Source organism: Marmota monax, unplaced genomic scaffold, assembly GCF_021218885.2.
Source record: "Marmota monax isolate L192 unplaced genomic scaffold, Marmota_monax_Labrador192_F-V1.1 WCK01_AAM20220418_F8-fsc00055, whole genome shotgun sequence".
NCBI classification, from domain to species: Eukaryota; Metazoa; Chordata; class Mammalia; order Rodentia; family Sciuridae; genus Marmota; species Marmota monax.
Genome location: NW_026695205.1, coordinates 11,283,392 through 11,311,100, shown reverse-complemented (window position 1 = coordinate 11,311,100; position 27,709 = coordinate 11,283,392). Strand labels below are relative to the sequence as shown.

The 27,709-nt window shown below is 58.9% G+C and overlaps 1 protein-coding gene and 1 long non-coding RNA gene across 5 annotated transcripts; one reads left to right on the top strand and one right to left on the bottom strand.

Annotated features, from left to right (window-relative positions):
- Window positions 1-10,004: 10,004 nt before the first annotated feature.
- LOC124083352 (uncharacterized) lies at window positions 10,005-14,160 on the bottom strand. 4 transcript variants are annotated; one of them, XR_006848703.2, is made up of 4 exons: window positions 13,781-14,160; window positions 11,872-13,332; window positions 11,152-11,375; window positions 10,005-10,514 (listed from the first exon to the last, which is right to left on the bottom strand). It is a non-coding gene; the product is annotated as an uncharacterized LOC124083352 (long non-coding RNA). The 4 variants fall into 4 exon arrangements; XR_006848701.2 differs by having other exon boundaries at window positions 10,009-10,514; window positions 11,872-12,362; window positions 13,175-14,143; XR_006848702.2 differs by having other exon boundaries at window positions 10,011-10,514; window positions 11,872-12,134; window positions 13,175-14,139.
- Lrrc52 (leucine rich repeat containing 52) lies at window positions 11,989-27,401 on the top strand. Its single transcript, XM_046429952.2, has 2 exons — window positions 11,989-12,898; window positions 26,959-27,401. Exons 1-2 carry the CDS (start codon window positions 12,277-12,279, stop codon window positions 27,282-27,284), a joined length of 948 nt encoding a protein of 315 aa, XP_046285908.1. The 5' UTR covers window positions 11,989-12,276; the 3' UTR covers window positions 27,285-27,401.
- Window positions 27,402-27,709: the final 308 nt, after the last annotated feature.

Below are 27,709 nucleotides of genomic sequence, written 5' to 3'. Positions count from 1 at the left end.
CAGTCCTGACCCAGGCCATGCACCCTGACCTAGACACCCTGTCACTCCTGGAATCGGGCCCGGACACGTGGCTCAGGGATCCGGAGTCTAACACACTCGGGCCAGAGCTCGGCCATCTCCTCCCCTGAAGGGGGAGGAAGGTCCAGGGGCTGGGACCCAAAGCCTGGGACAATCTTGATCCCTTTCCCCCACCTCCAACGTTCCAGAGGCCTTCGCCCCAACACAAACCTTCCTCCCCTCACTTCACTGGATCAAGGTGCGTCCCTGCCCCCTCATTCTGGCCACACAGCAGGCAGAGGGTTGTTTTAAACCACAGATGGCTACCCTCCCCCGCCCGACTGTCCAGGGGCTTCCTACACCCCGAGAGCAAACCCAAACTCCTGGCCACAGCTGCAGGGCCCACAGGCCTGTCCCCTGCCTGCCTCCTCCCGGCTACACCCACTGGCTCTGCCCCAGCCACCCGGGCCCCCTTCCTGTCCTGCCGACTTGCCGTCCACCTCCCCACCCAGGGCCTTTGACCACCCTGCCCACGTCATGGTCACTCCAGCATGTCCCTGGTGGTCTTCCCCGGCAGCTTTCCTCAGAGCCAGTCCCTTCTCTGCTCAGGCTGCTGACCCTGGGCTCAGCAGCACAGACCCCCACCTGACGCGCACGCGCACGTGTGCTTGCTTTCTCTCCTGTCACAGAAGGCTGAGGGCTCAGGCCTGGCTTGGCTCCTCCACAGCTGGATGCTCAGCCCAGAGCAAGCAGAGCCTGGCTCTCAGGAGGCAATCGAATATTTGTCGAGATGATTAATGGATGTATGTGCCATCACAGAGCCATCTCCAAGATATACTGCTGCATAAAACCCACGTGCAGATGGTGCCCAGAACACCTCTGGAGCCCGCGCGTGGAGGAGCTCTACCCAGCAATCGCCTCTGGGAATGGAGAACAATGGGCGCAAGACGCGGATGTCGTTTTCAGTGACAGGTTTTTTTTTATTATTATTATTATTGAGTTATTTCCATGAGCATGAATTACTTTTCAATTAAAAGAAGTCTTCTGTCTGGTCCCCTGTGTTGCTCTGATTGTCCCATCAACTGGCCACGTTGGCCTTGTCCGTAAAACCCGGGCTCCCCGGCTGCCCTCCAGCCCCGTGAGCTTCTCCCGGTCTCTGAATGTGCCCTCGGTCCCCTCTGGGGGCAAGGAGCTGCACTGCTTGATGGCTCAGGAACAGAGGCTCTTCTGTGGAAAGACACTTCCACTCCCCCCAACAAAGCTGGGAGCTCGGCTGTCCGCTGCTCACCCTGGGGCCACTGCTATCCCAGCCTCCAGGAAGCCAGTTCCAGACCCCCTCCCCCGGGACGCTGGCTGGAGGGTGCTGTCTGTCAAGGACAGCTGGACGGCTTCAGCAGGGGCCAAGGGCTGTTTCCTGCCCACTGCTGGCCTGGCCCGGCTCCGTGGACCCAGAGACCCAAAGGCAGCTGTCTCTTCTCTCGGATGAGGACAGGGCCACAGGTGAGGTTCTGAAAGCACCATCCCCCAGGCCCTGAACCCCACCAGTCACCCGCCCCTTAGCCTCTGGTTTTGAGAGGAGGGAGGAGGAGGATGGGTTCACAGCAGGGGTCTCTGAGAGGCAGCAGCCTCTCCTGGCCCAGGCAAGCATGCTCAGGTGCACACGTGCGACTCTTAGGGACACCCCAGGACTGTCCTCAGACACTTGCACACCTTGATATGCTCATAATTTCCGACACTCCAGAATCAGGTGTACCCCAAGTCCACTGTGAAACCTTCTCCTTAAGCAAAGAGTGGGTTGGTAAGGACAAAAGTAGAGATCAAATGATCCGATGAAGTGACTCTTCTCCTCGGTAATGCGTGACCTCAGAGAAGAATGTCTGAGACACGAGACCTGATTTCTAAGGGATCTGTTCCTCAAGTGTCCCACCCTCCCCTTTCCTGGTCCAAATGAGAGGCAGGATTGGGGAGCCACAGGTCTGAGGGGGAGTCAAGCAGGAGGCAGCCCTAGGTGTGGCCCTCCCGAGTCCCCAGAGTTCCACATCAGTAGGTGACACTCTCAGGAAGGTGGCTCTGTGTGGGGACCGGAGGTCAGCATCCACAGGCTGTGTCCCGACCCCCTCCAGTGGAGGCTCCAGAGACCTCGCCGCTGGTCTGGCTAAACGCTAGCAGGTGTTCAGAAGCACAGGTCAGAAGCAGAGGTCGGAGCAGCTTCTTTCTGAGGGACGGCTGAGCCAGGCAGCTTCCAGAACTCTTCTGGAGAGGCTACAACCTCCGAGGGTCTCCACTACCTGTTGGAAACATATTCCAACTCACCCACCAAGTGGCAATTATGACAGCAACTGCTGTTTCTTTGGGAAAGCGTGTCATTATTTTATTTTGTATTGTCATCACGTATTTTAGGAATGACTCAAAGAACTCCTTTCATTGAACACATTCTCATCTCCAGGCACCGGGCTCACCAAGTGGCTTGAGCTTCTCACTCAGTGCCCAAGCCAACCTCAGTGATACACTATGATCATCCCCAGTCTACAGAAGGTAAACTGAGGAGAAGTTCAGCAGGCTGCCATGTCCCCTGCCGGGAAGCCACCACCAGCCACCAGGTCATGTCACCTGCTAGCATTTAGTACTGACCAGGTGCTGCTGCCATCAGGAAGGAAGTAGTTTTTGTAGACTCTAACTTCCAGCCTTCTGCTGGTTAACCTTAGAGGCAGCCGTGAACCCTCCATTTAGCTTTATATACTGCAGCCAGGTACCTGAAGAAAATTATCCTTCAATATGAAATTGCACAACTTTTGCACTTCATTTTTTGTAGGGCTGGGGATCAACCCCAGAGCCTCCCACAGGCTAGGCAAGTGCCCTATCACTGAGCTATACTCCAGCGGCAAACTGCAGAACTTTACAGGCATCACCACGGATAAGACAAGACAATTGCTCCCTTAAAAAATCATTAAGGTGGGCAGGGGTTGTGGCTCAGTGGTATAGGGCTCACTTAGCACGTGCAAGGCCCTGGGTTCAATCCTCAGTACCACATAAAAATAAATAAATAAAATAAAGGTATTGTGTCCAGCTACAACTAAAAATATAGATATATTTTTAAAAATAAAGTTTATTAAAAAATCATTACGGCATCACAAAGCGTACTAACTGCCAAAGTGACATTGTTAACTTCATTTCTTCAATAGGAGGGATTCAGGAGGGCGCAGGACCTAGTATGTAAATATGCAAATTAGTAAAGCCAGGTGCCTGCCCTCAAGGAGCCCAGCCAGGGGAGGAAGGCACAGCCATGGGGCACTGTGAGGAGAATGTCATGAAGGTACAAGGTTTGAGGACGCTTAGGGGCTCGGCAGGAGGAGTCCCAGGATCTCACCCTCGAGCGGGTCTTACATGGTGAGCAGGAGCTCGGAGAAGGAGGAGGCTGGGGCAACCCGAGTGACCCCAGAGCTCTCAGGCACCGACACAGTGGGCTTGGAGGGGAGCTGGGGTCCAGACCCGGAAAACTGGAGGACTCCGTGTCAACAAGACTGCGCACCCCCAGACCAGGACAACGGGGAGCCATTACAGGATCCTGGCAGAGAGCAGCACCATCGACACACTCCCCAATGAGTGGCCCCGCTGGAGCCGCAGCCGTCCACAGATTAATAGGTGCCTGGGTCTAGCAGATCTGAGTGCTCTGAATATTTAATTAAATGAATTTCCTAAACACAAAAAGCATGATACATTTTAATGTGCTCCTCTCTCCTTCTCTATGGCAACTAATCTTAATTATCTCTGAACGCTGAGCTCAAGAAGAAATCTCGCCAGCTCATCTTCAGAGAGAGCAAGTCAAGGGTTTACTCGGAGTATTAAATGTGCATTTTTATAGGTTTAGGGCTTAATTAAATAGCACTGAAATCCATGTGCAGGTTATTGAAAGTGTGAGTACCTGGAATGATGGGAAAATATTTAGAAAATTGCCATGTTGAAGCGGTTTGATTAAAGAAGAGGAGAGTCCGTGGAAACTCACGCGGCCCCCACTCTGTTACCTGCAGGGAACGAGGCTTCAGAGCATCTTGGCACCAGGAAGTCAGCGAGGAAAGCCACCCACGCCTACCCCTAGTCCTCTCCCTCTTCACCCCGTGGCACGCACTCTCTCCTACCACCCGACACCAGCACGGTGACCCAGTTCTGCCAGTGTGGCATTCATGACCCCGAGTTCTTAAAAAGTCATCCCAAAGCACGATAAGTCGGGGTGACCCCCAGGAGAGGGGCAAATGAAATAGGGAAACCATTCTATTCAAGCAAGCAAAAGGGGCAAAGCCACAGACGTGGATCCAGGAGGTAGGTCCTGAGCTCACCAGCAACCACGGGGCGCCTTCTCCTCACTGAGCTGCATCCGCCTCTTACCAGGCCGCAGCTGCACCAACCGTTCAGAGGAAGAAACTGAGGGTCAGAGAAACTCACTCACTTCAAGACCAAGCACCCACCAACTCCCCAAGGGGAACTTGAAGTGAGGCAAAGTGAACCACGGGGAGAGGTGAAGACCGAGCCACTGAAGGCTGAGCACAAGCTTTGGAGACCATGTGTCACGCAAGAACCCCTGTGTCACACAGACCCCAGTGAGGGCACCACACCCCAAAGGCAGGCAGTCTAGCAGAGCACGGTGTTTCCCAAGCCCACCTTCTCCCCAGAAGTGAGAAAGGCCCCACTGTGCGACCCTCGCCGAGGGTGCTGAGCCTGAGGCGTGTGCTGGGAGGGTGCTGCGGACTCTGGGGCTGGCTGAGACCCTGCTCCCAGCCACTCCTGCTGGGGACGGGCCGAGAGACATCTACACAAGGATGACTCAGTCCAGCCACTGGCCCTCCTAGAAGTCAGTCAGAGACCCCAGACACAACCCCGCCTGTCCCGCAAGGCCTGCTTCCTCTGCACCAGCTCCCACCGCGGCCCAGGCCAGCAGCCAGGCCACTGCTGCTGCCCAGGCCACCGTGCCCCTCCCTCCACCACCCAGTCAGGCGACTGACACCTTGGTGCCTTTCTACCTTCAAAGACACTGAGCCGAGCACTTTCTGTACCTGGGCAGAAAAGCCCCAAGGAGGACCCTTCCATCATCCCCTCCACTTTGCATTGAAGAAAGTGAGACAGAGAGGTTAAGAAACTTTGCTAAGGTTGTCCAGCCTAGCAAGAGCCCTGATTTCAGAGACAAGCTGCATGTAAACCCATGCACTCAAACATGCACTGTGTGCCTCCAGCCCAAGGTCACTGGGTGAGGGTCTCCTTTCCCACTCCTCCTGGCTCTGTCCCAGCCCCAGCCCCCCACCAGGACCTGCTCTGCATGCAGCAGGGCTGCGCTGGGCTTGGTCGGGTGGGTGGATGGCGGGGGACAATCAGGGTTGTGAGGGCCAGGGAGGTGGGTGAAGGACCAGGGAGGTGGGCAGTGGGGCTTTGTCCGGCGGGGGCGTCTGAGCCTGAGGAAGGGTGTCGTTGAGCCGTGCAGCCCCGTGGGGAGCACGCTCAGGTGGCAGGGCCGGAAGTCGGGCTGGGCACGAGGCGCAGGGGGGGAGTGGGGCGACAGGCAGGCTGCGTGCGCAGCAGACATTACCTCACCGCACAGCGAGACTGGAACTCAGCTAATGGTCCTGTTACCAGGGCAACAGCCGCAGCACCCATCCCGGGAAGCCCTGCGGAGCCTTCTCCGCGGCAGCACTAGAGGCAGCACTAGAGGCAGCACTAGAGGCTCTGAGGTGCGAGAGGGTGAAGGCCGGGGCTGCTGCCAGGCACTGCACAGGACAGCCCGACCTGCGCCCTCTCAGCCAGCTCTCCAGGGAGGGAGGCAGCAGGGGCCACTGAGGCCCACGGCAGACTGTGGATGCTCAGGCCAGTCTGAGACACTAGTGGTGCTGGGGCCCCCCACGTCGCATCACAGACTCGTGGAGACTCCGCAGGACGGCACGCGTTTACCCAGAAGCCAACACACGCTTCCCCGGAGCACTGCCAGTGTCCAGGGAGGTGTGACAAGAGCCCTCCCCTGGGAGGACCCAGGGGCTCCGGGTTCAGGGAGCCCAGCTGCTCCTCCCAAGGCCCCAGGGAAGTGAGCCTTCTTGCCGTGACCCCTCGGCTCACCACCTGTCCTTCCGTCCTGCCAGGACCCTCAGGATGAGCTAGGCCTGTCGTCCAACTGACCACTCTGAGTTGCCCAAAGGAGCAGCCCCCCAAAGGCATTAGGAAACTTGAGGCCCAGGCAAGAGGAACACAGGGTCTCACCTTCCAAACCAATGCCGGGCCAGCCCGTCCCTCCCTGGTGGAGCAGCCTGGCCAGCTGGCCAGCACCTGTATTCAAAGCCCTCACCTCTGCACCTCGAGTTTTCTCCAGACCCTTTCCATGAGATTGCCAAAGCAGAGAGGAAACGGGACTCAGTTTCCCTCGGTCTCCTCTGTGACCTCCCCAGCCCGCAAAACGCAAATACAGGTTTCACTGCCTCCAAATTTGCGTGTAGACTACTGCTTGAGGAGGAGTGGGAGACAGGCAGCTGTCCCTGCTTACAGACAGACTTCCGCAGAGCACTGTGCGCCCCGGGCTTTGCTCTGCTTGTGCCAGTTTGCCCAGTGGGCACAGAGCGCCCTGACTTCTTGGAAGGACTCCCTCCCAGCAGGAGGGCCTTGGGGGGGTCTGAGGCCTTGGAGGCCGACTGTAGCTGGCTCTAGCACTCCTTTTCTGAGTGAGCTTAGGCACTGCTTTGCCTGTTGGTTTATTCTCCCTGCAAAAGGAAGAAATTTATACTGAACAATCTCAAAGCTCAGTGTAAGCACGTCAAGGCTGGAAGGCATCATAAGCCTCTGAAGGACAAGGAACCCCAACATACAGACGGATTGCATTAAAACAGTGGCCCCATCCCATGTGAAGTCAAGGTACCCTCGAGTGCAAAGAGGTGACGGTTCCCTGCGAGGAGCTGAGAAGGACGACCGAGCCGTCTCCAGCACTGGCACGTGACTGGTGCTGCGGCTCAGCAGCGAAGGCCTGCGCCCGCCCAGGCCAGTTGTCCCCAGCCACTGTGCTTAGAGCTCCTGTTTCTGCATCCCTAAGATGGCCAGCTGGAAGGACCACTGCCCGACACAGGCGGTCGCCATCGTTCCTCCAATCACAAGCCTCCTGTGCAGCAACCCGGGCGCAGCTGCACCCAGCACCCGGTTTTACTAAAGAGGACACTAAGGCCCACAGAAGGCATCACGCTGGCCCAAAGCACTGGGTGCAGCTTCTCATTTCAGAGCTCATGCCGCGCCACGCGCTGAGATCTGCAGGAGACCCACAGCAGAGCCCCTGTTGTCCCAGCCGCTGGTTCTGAGGGCTGCAGTCCTGCGGCACAGACTGGCCCTGGGGTCACCGCACACACAGGGCAGCACACGCCTGAGTGGAGCGTATCCCATCCCTCCCGGGACCGTGCCTGGCTGAGGCTGCCCTTGGAGCGCCCTGGAGAGAGGCACTGCTGCAGAGGCGCTGCCTGGGGGCCCGGAGACGGCGGTCCCTGGGACCTCGGGCTGCTGGCTCCCTCTTTCCACTCCCGAGTGGAACCATGCACCTCAGTGCTGGGGCAGACTGGGCTCCTACCTCCTCCCACAGGCTCCCACTCCCCCCACACACTCCCACCCCCCCCCACACACAGGTTCCTCCACACACACAGGTTCCTCCACACACACAGGCTCCCACCCCCCCACACAAAAAGGCTCCCACCCCCCACACACACACAGGCTCCCACCCCCCCACACACACACACACAGGATCCACCCCCCCCACACACTCCCACCCCCCCACACACACAGGTTCCTCCACACACACAGGCTCCCACCCCCACATACAGGCTCCCACACCCCCACACACAAAAAGGCTCCCCCCACACACACACACAGGCTCCCACCCCCCCCACACACAGGTTCCTCCACACACACAGGCTCCCACCCCCACACACACACTCCCACCCCCCCACACACAAAAAGGCTCCCACCCCCCCCACACACACACAAGCTCCCACCCCCCCCACACACACACACAGGATCCACCCCCGACACACACTCCCACCCACCCACACACACAGGTTCCTCCACACACACAGGCTCCCACCCCCACACACAAAAAGGCTCCCACCCCCCCACACACACACACAGGATCCACTCCCCCCCACACACACACAGGATCCACCCCCCCACACACACTCCCACACGCCCACACACACAGGTTCCTCCACACACACAGGCTCCCACCCCCACATACAGGCTCCCACCCCCACACACACAAAAAGGCTCCCACCCCCCACACACACACAGGCTCCCACCCCCCCCCGCCCCACACACACACAGGATCCACCACACACACACAGGATCCACCCCCCCACACACACACACAGGATCCACCACACACACACACAGGATCCACTCCCCCACACACACTCCCACCCCCCCACACACACAGGTTCCTCCACACACACAGGCTCCCACCCCCACATACAGGCTCCCACCCCCCCACACAAAAAGGCTCCCACCCCCCACACACAGGCTCCCACCCCCCCCACACACACACACAGGATCCACCCCCCCACACACTCCCACCCCCCCACACACACACAGGTTCCTCCACACACACAGGCTCCCACCCCCACATACAGGCTCCCACCCCCACACACAAAAAGGCCCCCCCACACACACACACACAGGATCCACCCCCCACACACACTCCCACCCCCACACACACACAGGCTCTCACCCCCCCCACACACAGGCTCCCACCCCCACACACACACTCCCACCCCCCCACACACAAAAAGGCTCCCACCCCCCACACACAAAAAGGCTCCCACCCCCCCCCACACACACACACAGGCTCCCACCCCCCCACACACACACACAGGTTCCTCCACACACACAGGCTCCCACCCCCCACACACACAGGCTCCCACACTCCCCCACACACAAAAAGGCTCCCACCCCCCCACACACACACAGGCTCCCACCCCCCCACACACACACAGGATTCACCCCCCCACACACAGGTTCCCACTCCCCCCCCCCACACACACACACACACACGTTCCCCCAGCTGGCCTCCTGTTCTTCTCCACCTGTCTGCCCTGGGAGTTGCCCCCTGCCCCACCCACACTCCCTCAGAGTGCCCTGTCCAGGCAGGGTCAAAGTCTGGGTGAAGTGGACACTAGGAGCTGCTGCACAGTAGCCCTTGAGCTTTGACCTTCTTTAGACAGGAGTCCTTATTTCCCTGTCCGGGAAGCAGAGAATGCGGACTCCTGGCCCGGGTTGCTAAGCCCGGGGAAGTCCTGAGTTGAGCACACTGGCAGTTTTCATAAGTCCTTGGGTCCTGCAAGTATTCTACTATTTTCCTCCTGAGCAATGAAAGTGTGCCAAGCTCAAATTCCCCTTGGCCCTGTGCCAGGGCACAGACCTGGCAGCCCTCGACTCTGCCCTGTGGCAGGTGTCCCGGCGGCCACATCTGGATGCAGTCTTTAGCTGGGAGGGCCTGAGCGTCTGTCTTCTCCACAGACAGGAAGTCAAGCCCTGGGAGGCGGCAGCGTCCCCACCGCCCTGTGTCTCTGCCCACCTGCCCCTCAGGTCACCTGTGTGGAAGCTGCCAGCACCTTCCCGCCCCCAGGCGGGGACGCCACAGATACAGCTGCCCCCACCCCCCAGCTGAGCTGCACCGGGAGGAGCCTGGGGCTCACCTGACACCCCACCTGTCCTGGGAGGGCCGTGGGCCAGCTGGGGACAGGGGGGCCACTGGCTAACTCCCTGGGAATAGCAGGACCTGCTGTTGCAGCCCCCTGGTAAGTGGGGCGAGCTGGTGTGGTAAGGAGCAGGCTGGCTCTTCTCTTGGCCCCAGGATACTCCCCCAGCTGCTGGTTTTCTGGTAATGCCTGAGCCCTTGCCACCAGGGAACTGAAAATCCTAAGGAGACTCCCAGGTCATCTGGCCCTCCTCACCCAGACTTTGACCCTGCCTGGACACTGAGGGAGTGTGGGCAGGGTAGGGGACAAGTCCCAGGGAAGACGGGTAGATGAGAAAATAAAGCCCAGAGAAGTTGAGCCACTCAACCAAGGGCAAACAGCCTGATCCAGACCCTCCCAGAGCAAGATTTCTGAGAAAAATAATCATGCAAGTTGTTCTCTGGGGGAGAAAGAGTGTTTTTTTGTTTTTTGTTTTTTGGGTTTGTTTTTTAGTTTCTGAGATCAGGGGATTTGGGAAATGGCACACTCCCGTCCCCCTTCTTCTGTCTGTTCATTCTTCATTTAACAGATATTTGCTCAGTCTGACGGAGGGACCCATTTCAGGGATCTGGTCCAGCCTGGCAAAGTGGAAGTGAGCCCCACAGTGCTCAGGCTTCGGGACCATCGCTGCCCCGCTACCTCGAGCCGCAGGAGCGTTGCTGGAGGCTGGCCGTCCACAACGCTTTGCTAGCACTCCGGCCTGAGGCACGGCTGCGTCTTAAAACGTCCGCCTGGACAAGAAGGCTGGAAATGGACGGACGCAGGCCGCAGGTGCAGGCTCTGTGCAGGAGAGAAACCGGGAGAGGAGGACGACGTCAGGGACAGCCCTCCAGGAGCCCCGGTCAGGGTCAGCCCCGGTTAGGGTCATCTGTCCTGCAGAGGGAGAGGACGACGCAGCCCTCCTAGCAGGGCCCTGCCACACCAGCCCACCCAGCTGCCTCCACCACGCTGACCCCCCCCTCGACCTCCGGCTCCCCGGGGAGAACCCATTCTATTCTGCAGACTGACGTTCAAATTCCCCCCTGGGCAACCGCGGAAGATCTAGGCAGGATCTTATTTTTTTAATAGGTTTTTTTAATTATGTGGAAAGGGTGGCTCCCTATCAATTAAGTCATGGTTCAACCCGTACAGCTGTCACTGGGGTCGTTAGAGTGAGTGAGTGGGATTGCTGCTGAAACAAGGTCACTTTCCATTAGGGAAACACTCCTAGTCGTCCGTGGGTCACGGCCGTCGCCCAGGAGTGCTGACTGAGTCGCTCCGTCAGCACCACCCACCAGCACCTCCCTCTTGGCAGAGAAGCCAGCAGGGAAGCAAACCACCAAGACGGGCACCTCACTCCTTGGACAGCTGTGCACCCCGGGCCAGGGCCACGCACCCTGAGACGCTGAACACGGACTCCACGGTCGTTAATACTTACCGCCAAGTTACATGTGAACATTTTAAGGAATAAAATCCCATTTCCCCAGAAATACGATTCTAACTCCTGAGACGCTCCGTCTTGGTCTCGTCCGGGTGTCCTCTCCCACAGGTGAGCATCCTGTGCTGATGCCGCAGACTCCGACCCTCCCTCCAAGCTCCCGTCATCCTCCAGGGAGTAGTGAGTGGGAACTCGTACCAGGAGGCACTCAGGATCTCCAAGTCCTGGAGGAAACAGGTGTAAGAAACACTCAGGGTGTTTAGGCACATTGGGTTTAAGGAAAGTAGGTTGTAGGTGATCAGAAGTCATGGAGAACACTAGATTCACAGCAGTTCCCCCGCAGACAGGCAAGAGCGCAAGCTAGGACTCTCACTCAAGGTCATCTGATCAGAGGGTGCCCCGGCTGGTCACAAAGGGGCACCCCTTTCTCATCTTCTCCTGACAAATTGCACCCCTCCCAGTTCCAAGCCCAAGGAAAGTCGGACTCCGAGCTGACCGTCATGTAGTCGCTGCCCGGCTGGGGGGAGGTCCCCAAGGTCCCCATGCCTGCATGTCGGGGTCCAGCCTGGGTGGACCCTCCCTGTCCCTGTGTGAGGAGCTGGCAGGGACGCACGCAGCACATGCTGACCTTCACACACACACACACACTGAACCCGTCGTGTCCCCGCCCCGCATGCTGCCAAAGCCACCGAGCCCCACTCCCCCAGGACAGCAGCTTACCGGACGCACACAGCGCCCAGAGGAGGTGCGCCTCTCCCTCAGCCGGGCAGTCCCCCGGGCTGCTGACATCACAAAGGTGTCAACTGGCAACCTCACTGTCATGTGGCTCTCCCCTGGCTCCCCTTCACTTGCAAACGCAGGGAAAGGGTGAGACCTTTCAGAGCCGCCAAGTGGGCCAGCTTCCAGCAGCAGGCTGGGGCCGAGAGCCGCCGCGCTGGGCGGCAGGGCACCGGGCCTCGCATTTCAACTTCTGCTCAGCTCTCCTGTAATGGAAAATTGCTTCGCACAAAGCTAGAGTGTTACAGTTCCTTCCAGCATCCCTCCCCCACCCGCCCGGGGCAGCCTTCAGACCAGAGGACGGAGGGAGCCCAGGAAGTGGAACAAGGGCAGTCCTGGCTCCTTACTATGGCCCTGGCTTGGGGCGCGGGCCCCCGGTGGTTGCTCTTTTCCTTCGGAATGGGGCTGGTATCGGGGTCAAAGTGTCCGAATACCTGTCAGTGTCAAGCCCAGGAAGTGATCTGCACGGGCATGCAGTTAACAGAATACCCCCTCAACGTCCCCCTGGACACCCGGAGGCTGTACTTGAACAACAACAAGCTCACTGGCCTGCCAGCCATGCCCCTGGGACTCCTCAGCGACCTGGTCTACTTGGACTGCCAGCACAACCGGATCCGAGAGGTCATGGACTACACCTTCATCGGGGTCTTCAAGCTCATCTACCTGGACCTCAGCTCCAACAACCTGACCTCCATCTCCCCGTTCAGCTTCTCCGTGCTCAGCAACCTGGTGCAGCTGAGCATCGCCAACAACCCCCGTCTGCTGTCTCTCCACAAGTACACCTTCGCCAACACCAGCTCCCTGAGGCACCTGGACCTCAGGAACACCGGCCTGCAGACCCTGGACTACGAGGCCTTCCACCACCTCGCAGTGCTGCAGACCCTGCACCTGAGTGGAAACCCCTGGAAGTGCAACTGCTCCTTCCTGGACTTCGCCATCTACCTCATAGTGTCCCATCTGGACCACCCAGGTGAGCGCTCGTGGGCGTGGGGGAGAAGTGAGGAGGAGCAGCGGCTGGTCCCAGGAAGACTGTCAGGGTGGGCGAGTGCCGGACTGCGGGGCTGAGGCTCAGTGGGCAAGTTCTCAGCAGGAGCCAAGGACCTGAGCTCTGCTCAACTTGCCCTCGCTAGTGGGCTGCCCTTGGAAAAGTCCTCACCCCTCTGAGCCTCGGGCTCCTGATTCATAGAGTGGGTACGTTGGTGTCCCCTAATATGCGGGGTTGTATCCTGGTGTGTGTGGAAAGTACCTCGGGGACGCTGCGCCCTTGGTGGACAGTGCTAGTCTGCGTCCCTCAGGGGCTGAGTCTCTCCAGGCTCTGTCGGTCAGCTCCGTCATCATGGGCCACGGAGAGCCCGGTGGGTGCAGGATGCGTAGAAGGAAAGTTCAGCAAGGAAGGAGGGAGGCCTGGGGGGTGGAGGACGGGAGTGGGCAGAAGAACTCACAAGGCAGCAGCGAGGAAGCAGCTCTGTGCAGATCCATGGGGACGGGTCACAGTGCTCGCTCTCCAGCAGGGAGATCCCGGGCTACAGGGGAGCCTCAGGTCCTAGTGGGAGGTCTCCAAGCGGGCTGTGACCACTCTGCCCTTGCCATGGCCCCTGTGGCTGCCCAGGGCCTCGTGCCCCCTCCTTGGGGGCTTCACTCTCCTGTCCTTGTCCTCCACCGTCCTCTCCACCAATAGCACGACAGTCCAGCGAGGTCAGAGCTCCCGAGAAGTGAGAGATAACTACCCACAGGAAGCCTGGAGCCACCCGTAGGAAGTTCCCCCACGTGGCCATGTGTTAGGAATGTCCCTAGCCAAGATGGCAGGCTTCAGAGGACAGGCAGAGGGAGCCTAGGGGGAGGGCAAGTATACCTGGCCCTCCTGCCCTCCAGGACATGTCACCAGATCTGCCGGCCAGGGCCTGGAGTAGCGGAGCAAGTGGGGACTCGGAGGTGAGCATGTTGTGCCCAGGTGCCTGACGCTGCTCCGGACACTCCAGCTTGAGCTGTAGAGTTCACCAGGAGACTCTTCAGACCACCTTCTGAACGGTCAGCCGTTCCCCTGGGCAGGCTGCCTGGCTTCTGTCCACCACCTCCTCCAAGAGCCAGAGACAGTCTCCTACTTCTGCCCACTGCTGTCTATGATGGTTTCTAGAAAGGGTCAGCGTCAGCCTCCTCCCGCAGTCCTGGTAGTTCCTAAAGGGCCCCTGTCGGGAGCCACCTCTCAGCCATGTGAGGACTCCTCTCCCGCCCTCCCCACCATACACACGGGTCTCCAGGGGCCTTCTGCCCTAGCTGGACAGAGCAGAGCCTCTGGCCCCTGGCCCTCCCCAAGCCTGCTGCTTTGGTCCTGCGCACTTCCCCTCTCAGACTGCGTTGTAGGCTGAGCCTTGGAACGTTCCGGTGGGCTACTCTGGCTACTCGACTGGATTCGGTCCATGGCTGAGCAGGTGATAGACCAGGTCTGTTTCCTGATGTTTGCAAGGGAACCAGAAGGGAATGCCCATCTTGCCAAGCTCACAAGTCCACAGGAATAAGGAGTGTGTCTCTCGGGGTCAACAAACCCTCCGTCCCCTGGCCAGGGGACCTGCACAGGCACCGGCAGCTGCTGCCACTGGGTGGCCCGCGGGACCCCACCAGCCCACTTCATGAAGAAGCACAGCCTCGTGGCCCCAGGCCCCATGGCTCCCATGCACCATTTTCACGTCTGTAAGACGTCGAGCCCTTGAGACAAACCCAAGAATAATTTACACTCTACACAGCTTTGCTGCTGGGATGGTTTTCTCACACACCACGTCACATTTCCTTTGAGTGTCACACTGACCCCTAAACTTTGTGCCCTCAGCCTTGGATGAGAAAGTAGACTAGCCCCGAATCACACAGCCAGTAAGTGGCAATAAAGTGACTTGAGATTTCAAATTCAGTTCTTTATTAGAGGCCATGTCCCTGCCACTGTGACAACATGCCGGAGATGATCTTCTGTAAAACAGGGAAGGTTTCTCTGGTCACAGTTTTGGAGGGGTCAGTTCAGTCAGTTGACCTGCTCTGGGCCTGGGGAGGTGGCGCGGCACAGTGGGAGCGTGTGGCCCAGGGAGCCTCATCTTAGGGCAGCCCAGGACCAAGGGAAAGGAGAGAGCCGGTGTCCCCACTCCCCTCCAAGGACAGCCCCAGGACCCTTTCCTGCCCCCAAGGCCCAGTTCCTACAGGTCCACCACCTCCCAAAAGATCCAGGGGCTGGAGATGGAGCCTTTAACTCATGGCCTCGGGGCCTCGGAGCCAACACAGCAGGGTCTCTCTGTGGAACTAGGCCAGCTGTGAAACCCAGTCACCCTCTTTCCGTAAGTCCGTCCCACAGTGACTGAGTCGCGGTGCGGGCCCCAGAAGGCAGCGCAGGCCCGGCAGCCCAAACGCCATGTCCTCTCCTCCACGGAGGCCCACACACCCAAGACGGCCTCGCTGGGGAAGACCAGCCACACGGCCTGGCGGGCTGCCACCCACCCGCAGGCCTCAGGGCTCAGTCTCGTGGGCCGCGTGCAGGCTGGCCCCTCCCTCCCCCACATCCAATCCCACACACACATGAACACACGTGCCCACGGCATGGACTCACACCAAGTGCAAAGGCATGCCCCATGTATGCACGCGTGCAAACCATACACATGGCATACAATGTGAGGTACAGGTACACACTCACACACTCACACGCGGGCACAGACTGGAACCCAGAGCCAGATGTCCCCGGGGCCTCTCCGGCCCTCCAGCCAGACCTCCACACTCGGGAGATCTCATTCCCTTCAACCTCATGGTGCGGCTCCTGGGGGAGCGTCCACTCGGGCGCATCCTTGGTGACTCTGACCCTGGTGGTCTGAACATCTCTTTCACACTGGCTCTCAAAGTGGTGACCTCTGCCTTGTTCTAGAACAGAGCCCACCCCTCTCCCGGTACCCACGTTTCAGGATAGAGGAAGAACCGTTATCAAATGCGCTGAGCAACCTGGCTGTTTACACAGCGAACGCCAACTTAAAATGGCTCCCCTCAGACGCGGGAGCTAGTGTTCCGCAGCACGGGGAGCGCTAACCCGCGAGCGGCCTTGGGGACAGCGCAGTGGCCTGCCGTGTGCGCAGCCCTGGCAAAGCAAGGCAGGGAGAGCGAGCGGCTCCACGCCACCTGTTCCTCTGCTCACTGCCTACTGTGCTCAGGGGTGTCACGAGCCAGAGTCCTGGGGCTGTGCGGGAGAGTCGCAGAACTCCAGGTCACCACACGCACGTCCCAAGTTCCAGTCAGGCACAGCAGAAGGAAACAGAGCAAAAATGACCTGACTGTGCCTAGACACGCACCTGGGCCAGCCTCCACTACAGCCGTGGAGGACGGCCATGCACAGGCAGCCGAGCCCAGGGCAGGACTGTGGTCCTGCAGGGAAAGATGTGGGTTAGAACTCTGGCCCTGCTGCTCACTACCTGACAGGACTCGGAGAAGGCACTCGACCTCTCTGAACTTCAGTGTCCTCATCTTTAAGACAGAGATAATAATAGAACCAACCCACCTAGGGCTGTCACAGTGAGAAATGAGTGTTCATGAGCCCCCGTCAGCTGTAGCCTGGCACAGCAGCGGCTCGTGCACAAACAGTGGTGGGACAAGGAGGTCAGGGGACGAGGGAGCCAAGCAGCCGAGTGGCCCCTGGTCAAGCAGTGGACTCACCAAGGCTCAGCAAGCTAGGGACCGAGGACAGCGCGCTCTCCCAGGAGGCAGGACCAGGTGCGCAAGGGGAGCAGCGGGAAGTGTGACGCAGGAATCGTGGGAAGAGTGGGGTTAGATGATCATGAACACAGGGGTCCAGACCCAGTCAGCGCTGAGACTCGGGGCCGGACAGCAAGGGGTGCTCCTGACTCGCCCCGTCTGAGCTCACAGCTCCACCTTTGAAAGTCCCTAATATTTAATGAACGAATAAGAAAACTTGTAAAGAACGTCCCACTTCCAGAGGCAGGTAGAGGTGCAGGCGGCCCTGGGCGGTGGGGCAAGACGCCTGTCCCGCTGTGGGGGGCACTGTGACGCGACCTTGAGGGACAGAAGTCTCATGATTTAAGAATACTGAGGAAACCTCCCGACGCTGCGTGCCCCTGAGCCGAAATCACCCATCAGAGGCTCCCCCCTCTGAGTCCCAGAAGGTGTCAAGGTCTTGAAGAGGACCCTATGGCACCTCGGGGAGCCCTGGAAGAACCCAGAAGCCCCCTGGCCTTTATCAGCCCTGCCCACCCCAGGGGGAGGAGCCCGCTCTCGGGACACCTGACCAGCGGAGGGTGATTTGGCAAGAGGGAACCTTGGAGGGACAGAGGCCTTGGAAGGAAAGGGAGAGGGTGGAAAAGACGGGGGGCAACAACATGCCCTGTCCCATGTTGGCCCAGGGCGCCCCCTGCAGAGGGGTGAGAGAAAGTGAATGTTTGGTCCCCCTGTTCCAGCAAGAGGGTACGCTGACACTTGCCCAAATCGGGCAGAGATATGGTGCTGTCGTCGTTGAGGGTCTGAGTCAAAAGAGACCCCCAATGTGCCCTCACCAGATGTGCTGAGAAGACTCCGTCCCCAGGAGCCACATCCTCACTCTCCCCAGCCAGGGCGGGGCTGGGCGCTCCCTGCGCCAAGCAGCACAGGGTTAAAACAAACCCACACATCCATTTCCTTTTTTTTTTTTAATTTTTTAATATTTTATTTTTTAGTTTTCGGTGGACACAACATCTTTGTTTGTATGTGGTGCTGAGGATCGAACCCTGGCTGCACGCATGCCAGGCGAGCGCGCCACCGCTTGAGCCACATCCCCAGCCCCACATCCATTTCCTTTTTAGCCCAGGTCAGCAAGTAGGGGAACAGATTCCTGGCCAAAGCTGTGATTTTCCAGTCCCCGGTGCCGTCTGAAGGTGAGCGAGGCGGTGAGCGTTCTCTGGCAGGACAGGGTCGGATGCTTCTCAGCAGGCTCTTAAAAGCATCCGCGACTCTGAGCTCCTGGACTTAAGGGATCTGGCTCCCACATCCGTGTCCCTCCATCCCCGAAGTCTGTCCAGCAGATGTTTCTGCACTAGTAGGAACCATTTACATATGTGGCCTCCCAAGCAGTAGCCACTGGCCACATGTGACGATGGTGCTCTTGAAATTTACCTAGTACAACTGGGGCATTTGTAGTTCCACTTCATTTCAATTCCTGTAAATGCCACTCAAGGCGGTAGCTACCACGGTGGTCAGAGAAGCCCCTGCCATGGGGTGCCAAAGCTGGGCTTGCAGGGCCCAGCATCCTCCAGGTAAGCCCCATGTGGACAAGTCCTGACATGCACACTCAATGTCTCTCCAGGGTCATGATGCTCCTTATGTCCTGAGGCGTCCCAGCCTATTCAGTGTGAGATGTTTTTGTAGCTCACCTTGTGTCCAGCATTGTCATATGACGCTGGGGAGGTCTGATCCCAGAGGAAGTCATGATCCTGTCTTCCTGTAGAACATACAGGGCTCCAAGAGACGTGACATTGGGGTGACAGCCAGGAAGCTCTGTCCTAGTCTCAGCAAAGCCACGGTGTGATTTGGGGAAAGTTATGTCCTGGTCAAGTCTCACTTTTCTTTAGAATAAGGGAGCAGGATCCGATGTCTCTGAGTCTCCTTGTGCTGGTAGGTTAAGGACTTAGATATACAGGGAAGACACACGTGATGTAAGAGGAGAGCAGCAGTCAGCAGACAGGGTCCCAGAGAGTGTGGCGAGCTGGCACCCAGGTGGAGGTCTCCTGGAAGAGGCTTTGGCTGCAGAGTTAGGAAGGGCACTGGGGAAGGAGAGGCCTCGGAGGCCTGCACTCTCCTCCTCCCGCCGTGAGCGCCCTGGGGAGGTGGAACACAGCCCCGTGGAGGGTCTCTGTGCCCCCGACTGCTCCACTGCTCAGACATTGGTCCTCAACCTCCAGCGAACACGAGGACCCTGGGCTCATCGCCTGTGATTGGGATTCAGTGAGCGGCCAGTACAAGTGCCCTTAGACCAGCTTCCAGAAACCCTGGGCCATGTCCTGGCTCCCCAGCTCAGGAGCAGCTCCCACTGCTGAGCAAAGTGATTCTCACTGAGATGCTAATGGATGGTCATGTTCTGAAACGTCTGCTCCGGCAGTCACGGTTTGACCGGGAATAACAACCAACGGTGATAACGCAGAAGCGCCAGGCTACCAGGGGTCAAGACGGGCAGTGTGAGGCCAGAGGGTCCCTCTGTGTCACTCGTAAATCACAGTCCTGAGGCAGCCCTGAGGTGGGGCCCAAACAGCAAGGAGCGGCCTGGGCACAGTGCCACAGAGGCAGGCGGGGGACAAAGCCACGCAGGGACATCTGCAGGCAGCAGATGGGCTGGGTCATGTGCTGCTGAGGGTCCAAGTCCTCTCGAGGGCATTTTGAGCAGGGAACATCCTAGTTTCACTCCAAGGCTACCACATCCCATGCTCAAGACTGCTGTAATAGGACAATGGCCCCGTTTCAACCCACCAAGTACAAAGTCACCCACAACTGCCAAAACGCAGATTCCCAGAATGAATTCAGGTCCTCGCACGATTCCACCATGAGCGCCAGCGTCTCCTCCATCAGGAAATTGATATGAAGGCCAGAGGCCAACACACACAGAACCGCCAGGCAGCAAGGAGCTGCAGGCTGCCCGGGGCTCCGCCACCTGGTTCCTGTGCCCTCCAGCAAACTCCCTGGCCTCGTGGCCCCTGCAGAAGGCTGGAGGGCAGCCTCCGGGGAGAGCCAGGAGCCCAGACATCCCAAACCCGGGGGGGGGGGGGGGGGGGGGCATGGTGTGTGTGCAGGAGGGTCCCGGGCAGGCTGACACACTCCCAGGCAGGTCCCCGTGTTCCTCCAGCTCAGATTCCTCAGACCTACACACGGCCCCGGGGCGCCCAACATTGCTGGGCCTCGGGAAAGCAGCAGAGTAAGGCTGAGGAGCCAACCTCACCCTCTGCCCCTCGAGGAGGAGGGCTCCGGCCTGGGGGACCTGGCAGAGAGCGGATGCCAGGTAAAGGGAGCGGGTCGGCCTGGCGGGGTGTTGCGCGACTTCCCGGGTCACCTGCTCCGGGGTCTGGCAGGTCCAGCACTAGTGCCAGAGGGGACTCCCGCAGGCCTCGGGTAGAGAGCAGGAGGCCTCGAGAGGTCCCCAGGAAGCTGTGCCAGGTGGTCCCTGTACTCCCTGACTTAGGCACAGGCCCAGGTAACCAGTAAGTCTGCATTACTTTCTCGGATGGACTGGAAGCTCCAGGAGAGCGTGTCCGTGTGTCTGGAAACCCACACAAGATGCCTAGAGCCAACTCACTAACCCCTCGCAGGCACACCCCAACAGCCCGAGGACTGGTGGCACCCCCCAAAGAACCCAGCCTCGGGCACACAGACCTCTGGGGACATGGGCCCCTCTTGAGGCAGGGACAGTGAGGAGGTGGGGGAAGCTGAGCCCCACTGTGAGCTGTGGAGAGGGAGGGTCCTGCGGGTCAGCAACCATCCGCATGTTCTGACCTGAAATGCAGAGTAGAGGACAGACGCGGCGCGGTTCTCAGCTGGGGTCACCATCCGCAGGGAGTCTGGAGGAGGGGAGGGACCTCACAGTGACAACCTAGGCCACAGCACTTATCCGGTGCTGGCCAGGCACAGTGCCTTTGGTCGCTAATTCATCCAATTAAAACTGTTACGACGGGACTCGACGTCCCGTGGGACAAGCCCTTGTCATTTCCAGTGTGTCTTCTAACAGCCAAGAGGCTCTGGCCCGGGCATTTGGCAGGGCGGGGTATGGGCATCATCACCCAGTGGGTGTCACCGTGGCCAAGGCGCCCAGCCCGGCTCCCGAGTGCACTCATTGCTGACCGGTCACTGAGGCCAGGAAGACGGTGACTGGGAGCAGGTGGGGGTCCAGGCGATGAGCGGGAAGGGAGGCCCTCTGTGAGGGCGGGACTTTCATGTGTGATTCCAGCTGAAGGTGGGAGGCAGGCAAGGGGGGAGGGGACGCCCTGTTCTGCCTGGCCCTGGGAGCGGTGGCACTGCCAGCCAGCAAGGGTTCTAACATACCCGTTCTCCGCTGCGTAGCTTTTCAGAGCGTGTGACTGACTGGTCGAGGAGCACGCCCAGCTCTAAGCCGCACTGACGGCAACTTGAGGTCTCTCCAGCTTCCAAGGTCCCGCCTGCTGCAGTGGCTCACCTCACACCACCACACCTGCTCTCGAGGTGGCAGCAGAGGTGCCCTGGGTAGGATGAAGTCATCTCAAGGCTTCACACTGTGACCTTCTCTCCTGCTGAGATTCTAACACACCAGAAGGGGTCACAGGAAAGAGGGACCCCCTGAACCGGCATGCCACAGGCCGGGCCCGGAGCCTGAACACCTGTGAGCAGGGAGATGCCACGGAACCCACGAATCGTGTCCAACCTTCGAGACTCGGCGCTGCCCATCCAAAGGGGAATCCTGGGCCCCAGGCAAAGCTGGGTTTGTCCAGGTCCCAGCGACTTGGGCTTCTGCAAATACAGCTCTGCCTGGTAGGTTCGAAGACACCGAGGGTCTAGACAGCGCAGCGGTGTCGTCTCTAGGGCCAGTCGTGGATACTCCAGGCTCGTGGGTCTCGGCTCCAACCACCGGATTCTGTCACTGGCACAAAAGCAGCATTAGAAAGCACCCACAGGAACGGCAGTGACGGTGTCCCGTGGAACTCCATGACGGAAGCAGGTGGCCGCTGGCTGCCCATGGGCGGGAGCTGAACCCTACGTTCACCAGCTTGGGACGACGGCCGGGGGTGAGGAGGGGCAGCTCCAGGTGGGCAGAGGTAGCGGCCCATCTGGACCAGAGGCGCCCGGAGGACCATGCCCGAGACTGGCTGGGTGGCCGGGTGGTGATGGAGATAGGCTGCCAGCAGAGGCTCCCCGCTGGGGAGCCCCTCCTCTGGACCACCCCAGAATAAACAACACCTCCAAATTTCAGCTGGGACTCTGCCCTAACCGCAGACCAAAGACACGGAGGTTAAGCTGAAGGAGCTCTGACCAGTAACCACCAGTCCTCGTGTTCACATTGGACAGACTTCCCTGGAGCACTGGCCGGGCACCAGGCCCTGGGACACAAAGGTGGCTGAAAACGTCCTCTGCTGGCTAACAGCTCCGTGCAGTAATGGTGGGTAAGGACCCCTCTGCACCAGTGTGACAGTGGCTCTTCCACCCTCACTTGCTCCTCCCCCACATCACAGAGGACAGAGGAGGTGTCCTTCCCAGGTCAAGGTGGACCCTTCATTTGGTCCTGGAGACCACTCACTCCCCCTGCTAGGGACTTCACACCCCCAGCTCACTGCGTCCTCCCCAGACTGCCATGGCGCGGGTGGTGACTGGCGTTCGCCTGGTGTGGACTAACCCAAGGTGGTGGGATGGGGGCTGACCCACCTGGTCCCTGTCCTCCAGCTGAGCAGCATGTCATCGGCAGGAGCCAAGGCTGGTGATGACAAGTACGTTCAACGCCTCGAGCTCCGTCTGTATTAGACACACACAGGACACCACAGGGGACAGAAGAGACAGAAGTGCACATCCTCAGAGCTCACGGCAAGAAGGCAGGTGAAGAGGCGGCAACCCCGTTCCTTTGATGGACGCAGGATCCATCCGAGTAAGAAGGGGAGGAGCCTGCACCTCTGCTGGGCTCCTGAGGAGTGGGGCATCGGTCTCCTCTGGGTTCAGGGGGAAGCTGACAAAGGCTTAGCCAATAGAAAGTGGGGTCTGGAGAGTCACTGCAGGTGACAACCAGGGAGGCCTTCCCGTGGCACGCTCTCACTGTACAGTGCCCCCGGTCAGCCCAGAGGATTCCTGGGCAAGCGCAGGGGCGGGGACCCCCAGGAGGGCCTGCCTTCTCCAGGCACCAAGCCCTGGGGAACCCTCAGCAGAGGCCTGCCCAGAACTGGGGTCCCTTCTGCAGGCCACGGAGGGCAGCGGCTCCTTCTCACCCGGGGCTCCAGGCTGCGCTCTGGAGGAGAGCCCCTGACGAGGCTGGTTGTGCGCCCCAGAGACTCGTTCCTCCTGGCACCTTATCTCAGGAGCACGTGTTTTCTGCCTGTGAGCACCATGCTGTGTGCAGAAATGCACAAAGCACCAGTTTGTGATTCCTGAGTAATATTTGCAAGAAGTCAGACATTATGACATCTGTAATCGTGCCTGGAAGCATTAACTGGGCAGACGCCCTGGACCTGCTGGAGAGAGGCTGCAGGAACAGAGCTCGCGGGGCCTGCATGCAGGTCTCGTGTGAATGAAGTTCCTGGTGTTGTACAGTGCACTGTGTGCACAACAGTGCCTGGTGACCCTCTGTGACAGACAGGGAAGTCAAGAGCGCCAGAGAGGGAAGGGCTGGTCATAGTTGATTCATTCCACAGCGTGGGAACGTTTGAGCCTAGCTGTGGGTGGTGCACAGTTCAACCTAGAGCTGAACATTGCTAAGTACCTCACATGATAACTAGCAATATCCAGGGCTCCAGGATCAGTAGGTGGGTGTTTGATCTCCAAAGCCAGCATCGGGATAGAAAAAGAATGTACAGCTAACAAGCTACAGAAAAGGAAATGAAATCATAAACAGGAAGCCGAGAAGGAGGAGGGAGGGCAGGACAGCAAACCTGAGGAATGAGAGGCCAACCCAAGCACATCAGCAAAGCCACATCGAGGGTCAGAGTTCGCATCCTAAACACAGCCCAGCTTCATGCTGCTTCAAATACGAGCTGAACGCAGGACGTCGACAGAGTGAAGGGTGCAGAGGGTGCACAAGGCACGTGCTGAGGAGCCTCCGTGCGGCCACACCCAGGTCCAAAGCAGAACCCTCGATGGCAAGAAGCGTCACGGGAGAGAAGGACGCTGCTCGGCGCTTGAAGGAAACCCCCAAGGAGACAGAAGCCCCAGCTCTCTGTATCTCTAGTGATATCGCTTCCAAATGTGCAAAGCTAAGTGGGCAGAAGTGTCCAAAAGAGACGGACGCACTCATGGGACAACAGACGACTGACAGGCACGGTGACCAAGAGACCGGAGACGTTCACAGGTGAAAGCCACAGAGACAGGAGGTCTGTGCCCCGCACGGACACACAGACCCACGCACCCCACAGAGGCAGACCTGTGTTCAGAGCATAAGGAAAATCCACTAAAAGTGGCCTATGCTCACCCACAAAGCAAATCTCCAAGAAGTTTCAAAGGATCAAACAGTAGAATTTAACTAGAATCCAATAATAAAAAACATTACTAGCAAATCCCCAAATATTTACAAATTAAGAACTTAGGCAACGCATGAGAGCTCTTATTAACAGGAACAAGGGTGTCCGCCGCGGTCCACGCCTTCAAGAGCTCAAGGTCTGTGGGGGAAAGACGCACGTGTGGAGAGCCATTGTGCTGCGTGGACAGGGCTGAGTACGGACCGGGAAGCTAGGAGGCTTTGCGCATGCTGGGCAGGGGGACAGCTCAAGTCCTCAGAGCTGAGGATTATGGCGGGAAAGACCTCGGAGGAGGAGACACGCTGAGGCTAAGCCTTGAGGAGTGGAGGAGCGTGTTGAGGCAGAGTGTGGAGAAAGCGGCTGGAGCAGAGGGCGGTGGGAGGAGGCCGCTGCAGGCAAGCTCAGGAAGACGGAGCCATGGACGCACAGCCCAGGCAGAATGCCAAAGGGACAAGGGGCAGCTGAGGGCCCCACTGAAAGGCCAGGTGGTCTGGATGTCACTTTGAGCCCCACGGAGAGTCAGAGGAGGGTTGGAGCCAGGGTAAGCCCTGGGGGAAGCGAACTGGCAGGAGCATGGGGAACAAACCACGAGGCGAGGCGGGAGAGAGCCCAAACCCTGGCAGCAGGAAAACCCAGGCCTCCCTCCCCAGAGCCACCCACACCCCCCTGAGCAGCAGCCTAACAATGCACTAAATCACCGCCTAATCGCGCCCTTCAAAGTTAATGCTCCAAAATGGGAAATGTGTGTTGAATGTTTAGTCTCATCTGCGCCACCCAAGCCCCAATTTAAAAGCTAAATCTTTTTTAAAATAGAATGAGACAAACCCCTTAGACACAGCTCAGACCCTCAGAGTCCCACGTTTTTCTTTTGCAAATACACCTTTTCTTGCATATCCTGTGTCTCTGGCAGTGTGGGCCCGCGACCTGAGCCTCTCTCGATGGAATCCCAAGCAGTTCCCAAAGCTTCTGGCCCCCTTCCCAAGCCTCCTGGGTAGAGCCCACCAGCCCTGGAGCCAGGCTGGCTGGAAAGGGACTCCGGGCATGACTGTGTCCCTTCCCCTCATGTCCCTTGTCCCTTCCCTCCCCTCCTCTCCTCTCCTCTCCTCCCCTCTGGGGTTGTGGCAAACGGAGCATGTTGGGCTGTCCCGGGCTGGCTTCCCTCCACAGTGAGGCCCAACAACATGGCTGGCCTCCCATGGTCGTCCTGGGGGACGTCACTGAGGTACTGGCAGAGTCGAGGTCCCAGTGGAGCAGACTTGCTCTCTCCCCTCGCCCAAACCACCGCCCTCCCCAGCCTACTCCTGTCCCCTCGCACTTCTCTGATTCTCCTCTTCTGGCTCCGGCTGGGGTGTCCCCAAGTGGGCCTGTTTCCCTCACTTCCTGGGTCACCACGCACATCCATGCTCCCACGCGGCCAGCCCCTGCCCCATGTTTGGAGGCAGCTCCCCACTGCGGTGTCTTCTGATGGAAGCTCCCACTAAGCAGAGCAGCTTAGTGGGTTCTCGTCTTCGTCTCCTGCCTGGGTCCGGGGCTCTCTGGAGCCTGGTGAAACCTCCTGAGTCTCTATTTCTTTATTTGCAAAACAAGGGTGATTTGTGCCTCGAGGCTTCTAGAAGAATTAAGTGGGGGCTGGGCTGGGGCTCAGAGGCAGAGCTCGCCTAGCATGCACCAGGCCCTGGCTCCATCCTCAGCACCACATAAAATAAATAAGATAAAGATATTGTGTCCACCTATAACTAAAAAAATAAATCTTAAAAAAAAAGAATTAAGTGAGATGACATTTGTAAGTCACTCGGCAAGTGGTGAAGTTTAGGATATATTAGCTGCTATTATGATTCTGACTGTGGTTATCTCAGCCCGGGCCCAAACATGCACAGTGGAGCACCCACATAAGCACCTTGGCATCAGCAGGGTGGACTGAGTGGGCTAGAAAGGCGCAGGGCTGGGACAGTGCTCCGGGGACTCTGCACAGAGCCTGCCTCTCCCTGCCTGTCAGTCCTGCACACTTCGCTCAGGGTAGTATCCGTCTTTGCCTGGCAAGACAAGAAGTGGGATCCAGAGACATAGCCAAGAAGCCTTCAAAGTTTGCAGAAGTAGCATGTGACAGAGTCCAGACTGGAGCCCTGGGGTATCCAGCCCCAGAACCCCTTCTCCTTTCGCCACCTGCTGACGTCTGCATGCTGGATGTGAGGAGGTCTCGGAGGGGTACCAGGGAGGTGAGTGCACTGCTGGAAAGGACTGGAGACTCCTGCCGGGCCTGTGGGCGGCCATCGAGTGTGAACACCACGGAGGGGGGGAGCTGCCTCTGGTGGGACCCTGTCTCCTGAGCCCCCCGACTTCTCCTGGGGAGACGCACTGAGACATTTTCCAGGAATCTCGCCCCTCCTGGAGCTGAGGCAGTGGTTTGTGTTACGGCCTCTGCTGGGCTCAGGCACAGGTGAAGAGAGGGACAGGTGACCTGGGGAAAGGAGGGGCAGGAAGAGAGACAGGGAGGAGAGGGAGACAGCAAGACTCACAGGGCTGGCGAGTTCCGGCTCCATGACAGCTGGTGCACTCGTGGTCCCCGTCTGGCCCTGCGGTCTCTCCCTCCCTGAGGACCCTCAAAAACCCCTCTTTGTGTCCTGAGTGCACCAGCCTCGAAGAAGAAGCAGTCCAGGCACAGGCTTTGCAAACTGTGATGTGCCACCAAATGCTTGGGATTGTGTTGACATGCGATTCCGAGTCCCAGGCCTGCGAGGGGCCTGAGGCTCTGCATTCCTGAGAGGGTCCACACTAAGTAGCGGGGCCCGGCGCCCCGGGTCCCCTCAGGAATTCTGCTCTTTCATCTCCCCCCACCCTGTGCTTCTCTTCACAGATGACCAAAATGCCACGTGCATGAAGCCCACGGAGCTGCGAGGGTGGCCCATCTCGCAGGTGGGGAACCCGCTGCGCTACATGTGCCTCACCCACCTGGACCGCCGGGACTACATCTTCCTGCTGCTCATCGGCTTCTGCATCTTCGCTGCGGGCACCGTGGCCGCCTGGCTCACAGGCGTGTGTGCCGTGCTCTACCAGAATGCCCGCCGCAAGTCCAGCGAGGACGAGGCGGACGACGAGGCCGGGCACAAGGTGGAGGTCGGCCGGCGCATCTTCCAAACCAGCGTCACCTCGAGCCACACGGCGTTCCCTCACCTCATCTAGCTGCCGGGACCCCCTCCCGCTGCGCCCAGGCTCCCTGACGCCCTCGGCCCCCTCTCTCTGCCGTGGAGCAGCCTCTGGGACTGAAGCTTTCTAGTAAAATAAATAGTTTGCTGGTCATTCCAGAGTGGTCCCTTCCTGCGCTGCCAACCCCTTCCAGCCACCTCCCCGAGCTCAGCAGGCAGGAGGGAACAGCACAGAGAAACAGGGGCATGTGCCGGGGAAGCCCCCAGTCAGTGGGCCCATGTTCAGTGAGCACCCTCCACATCCCAGACCAACTTCCCAAACCAGCTTCGGCAAGGAGGGATACAAGAAGCACAAGATCTAGGCCCCTCCCCAAGAGCAAGCAGCTAGCGGGGTCAGGATGTCCCCAAGTGCCCAGCCCTGCACTCCAGCTCTCCGTCATCAAGGACCCTACAGTCTTAATA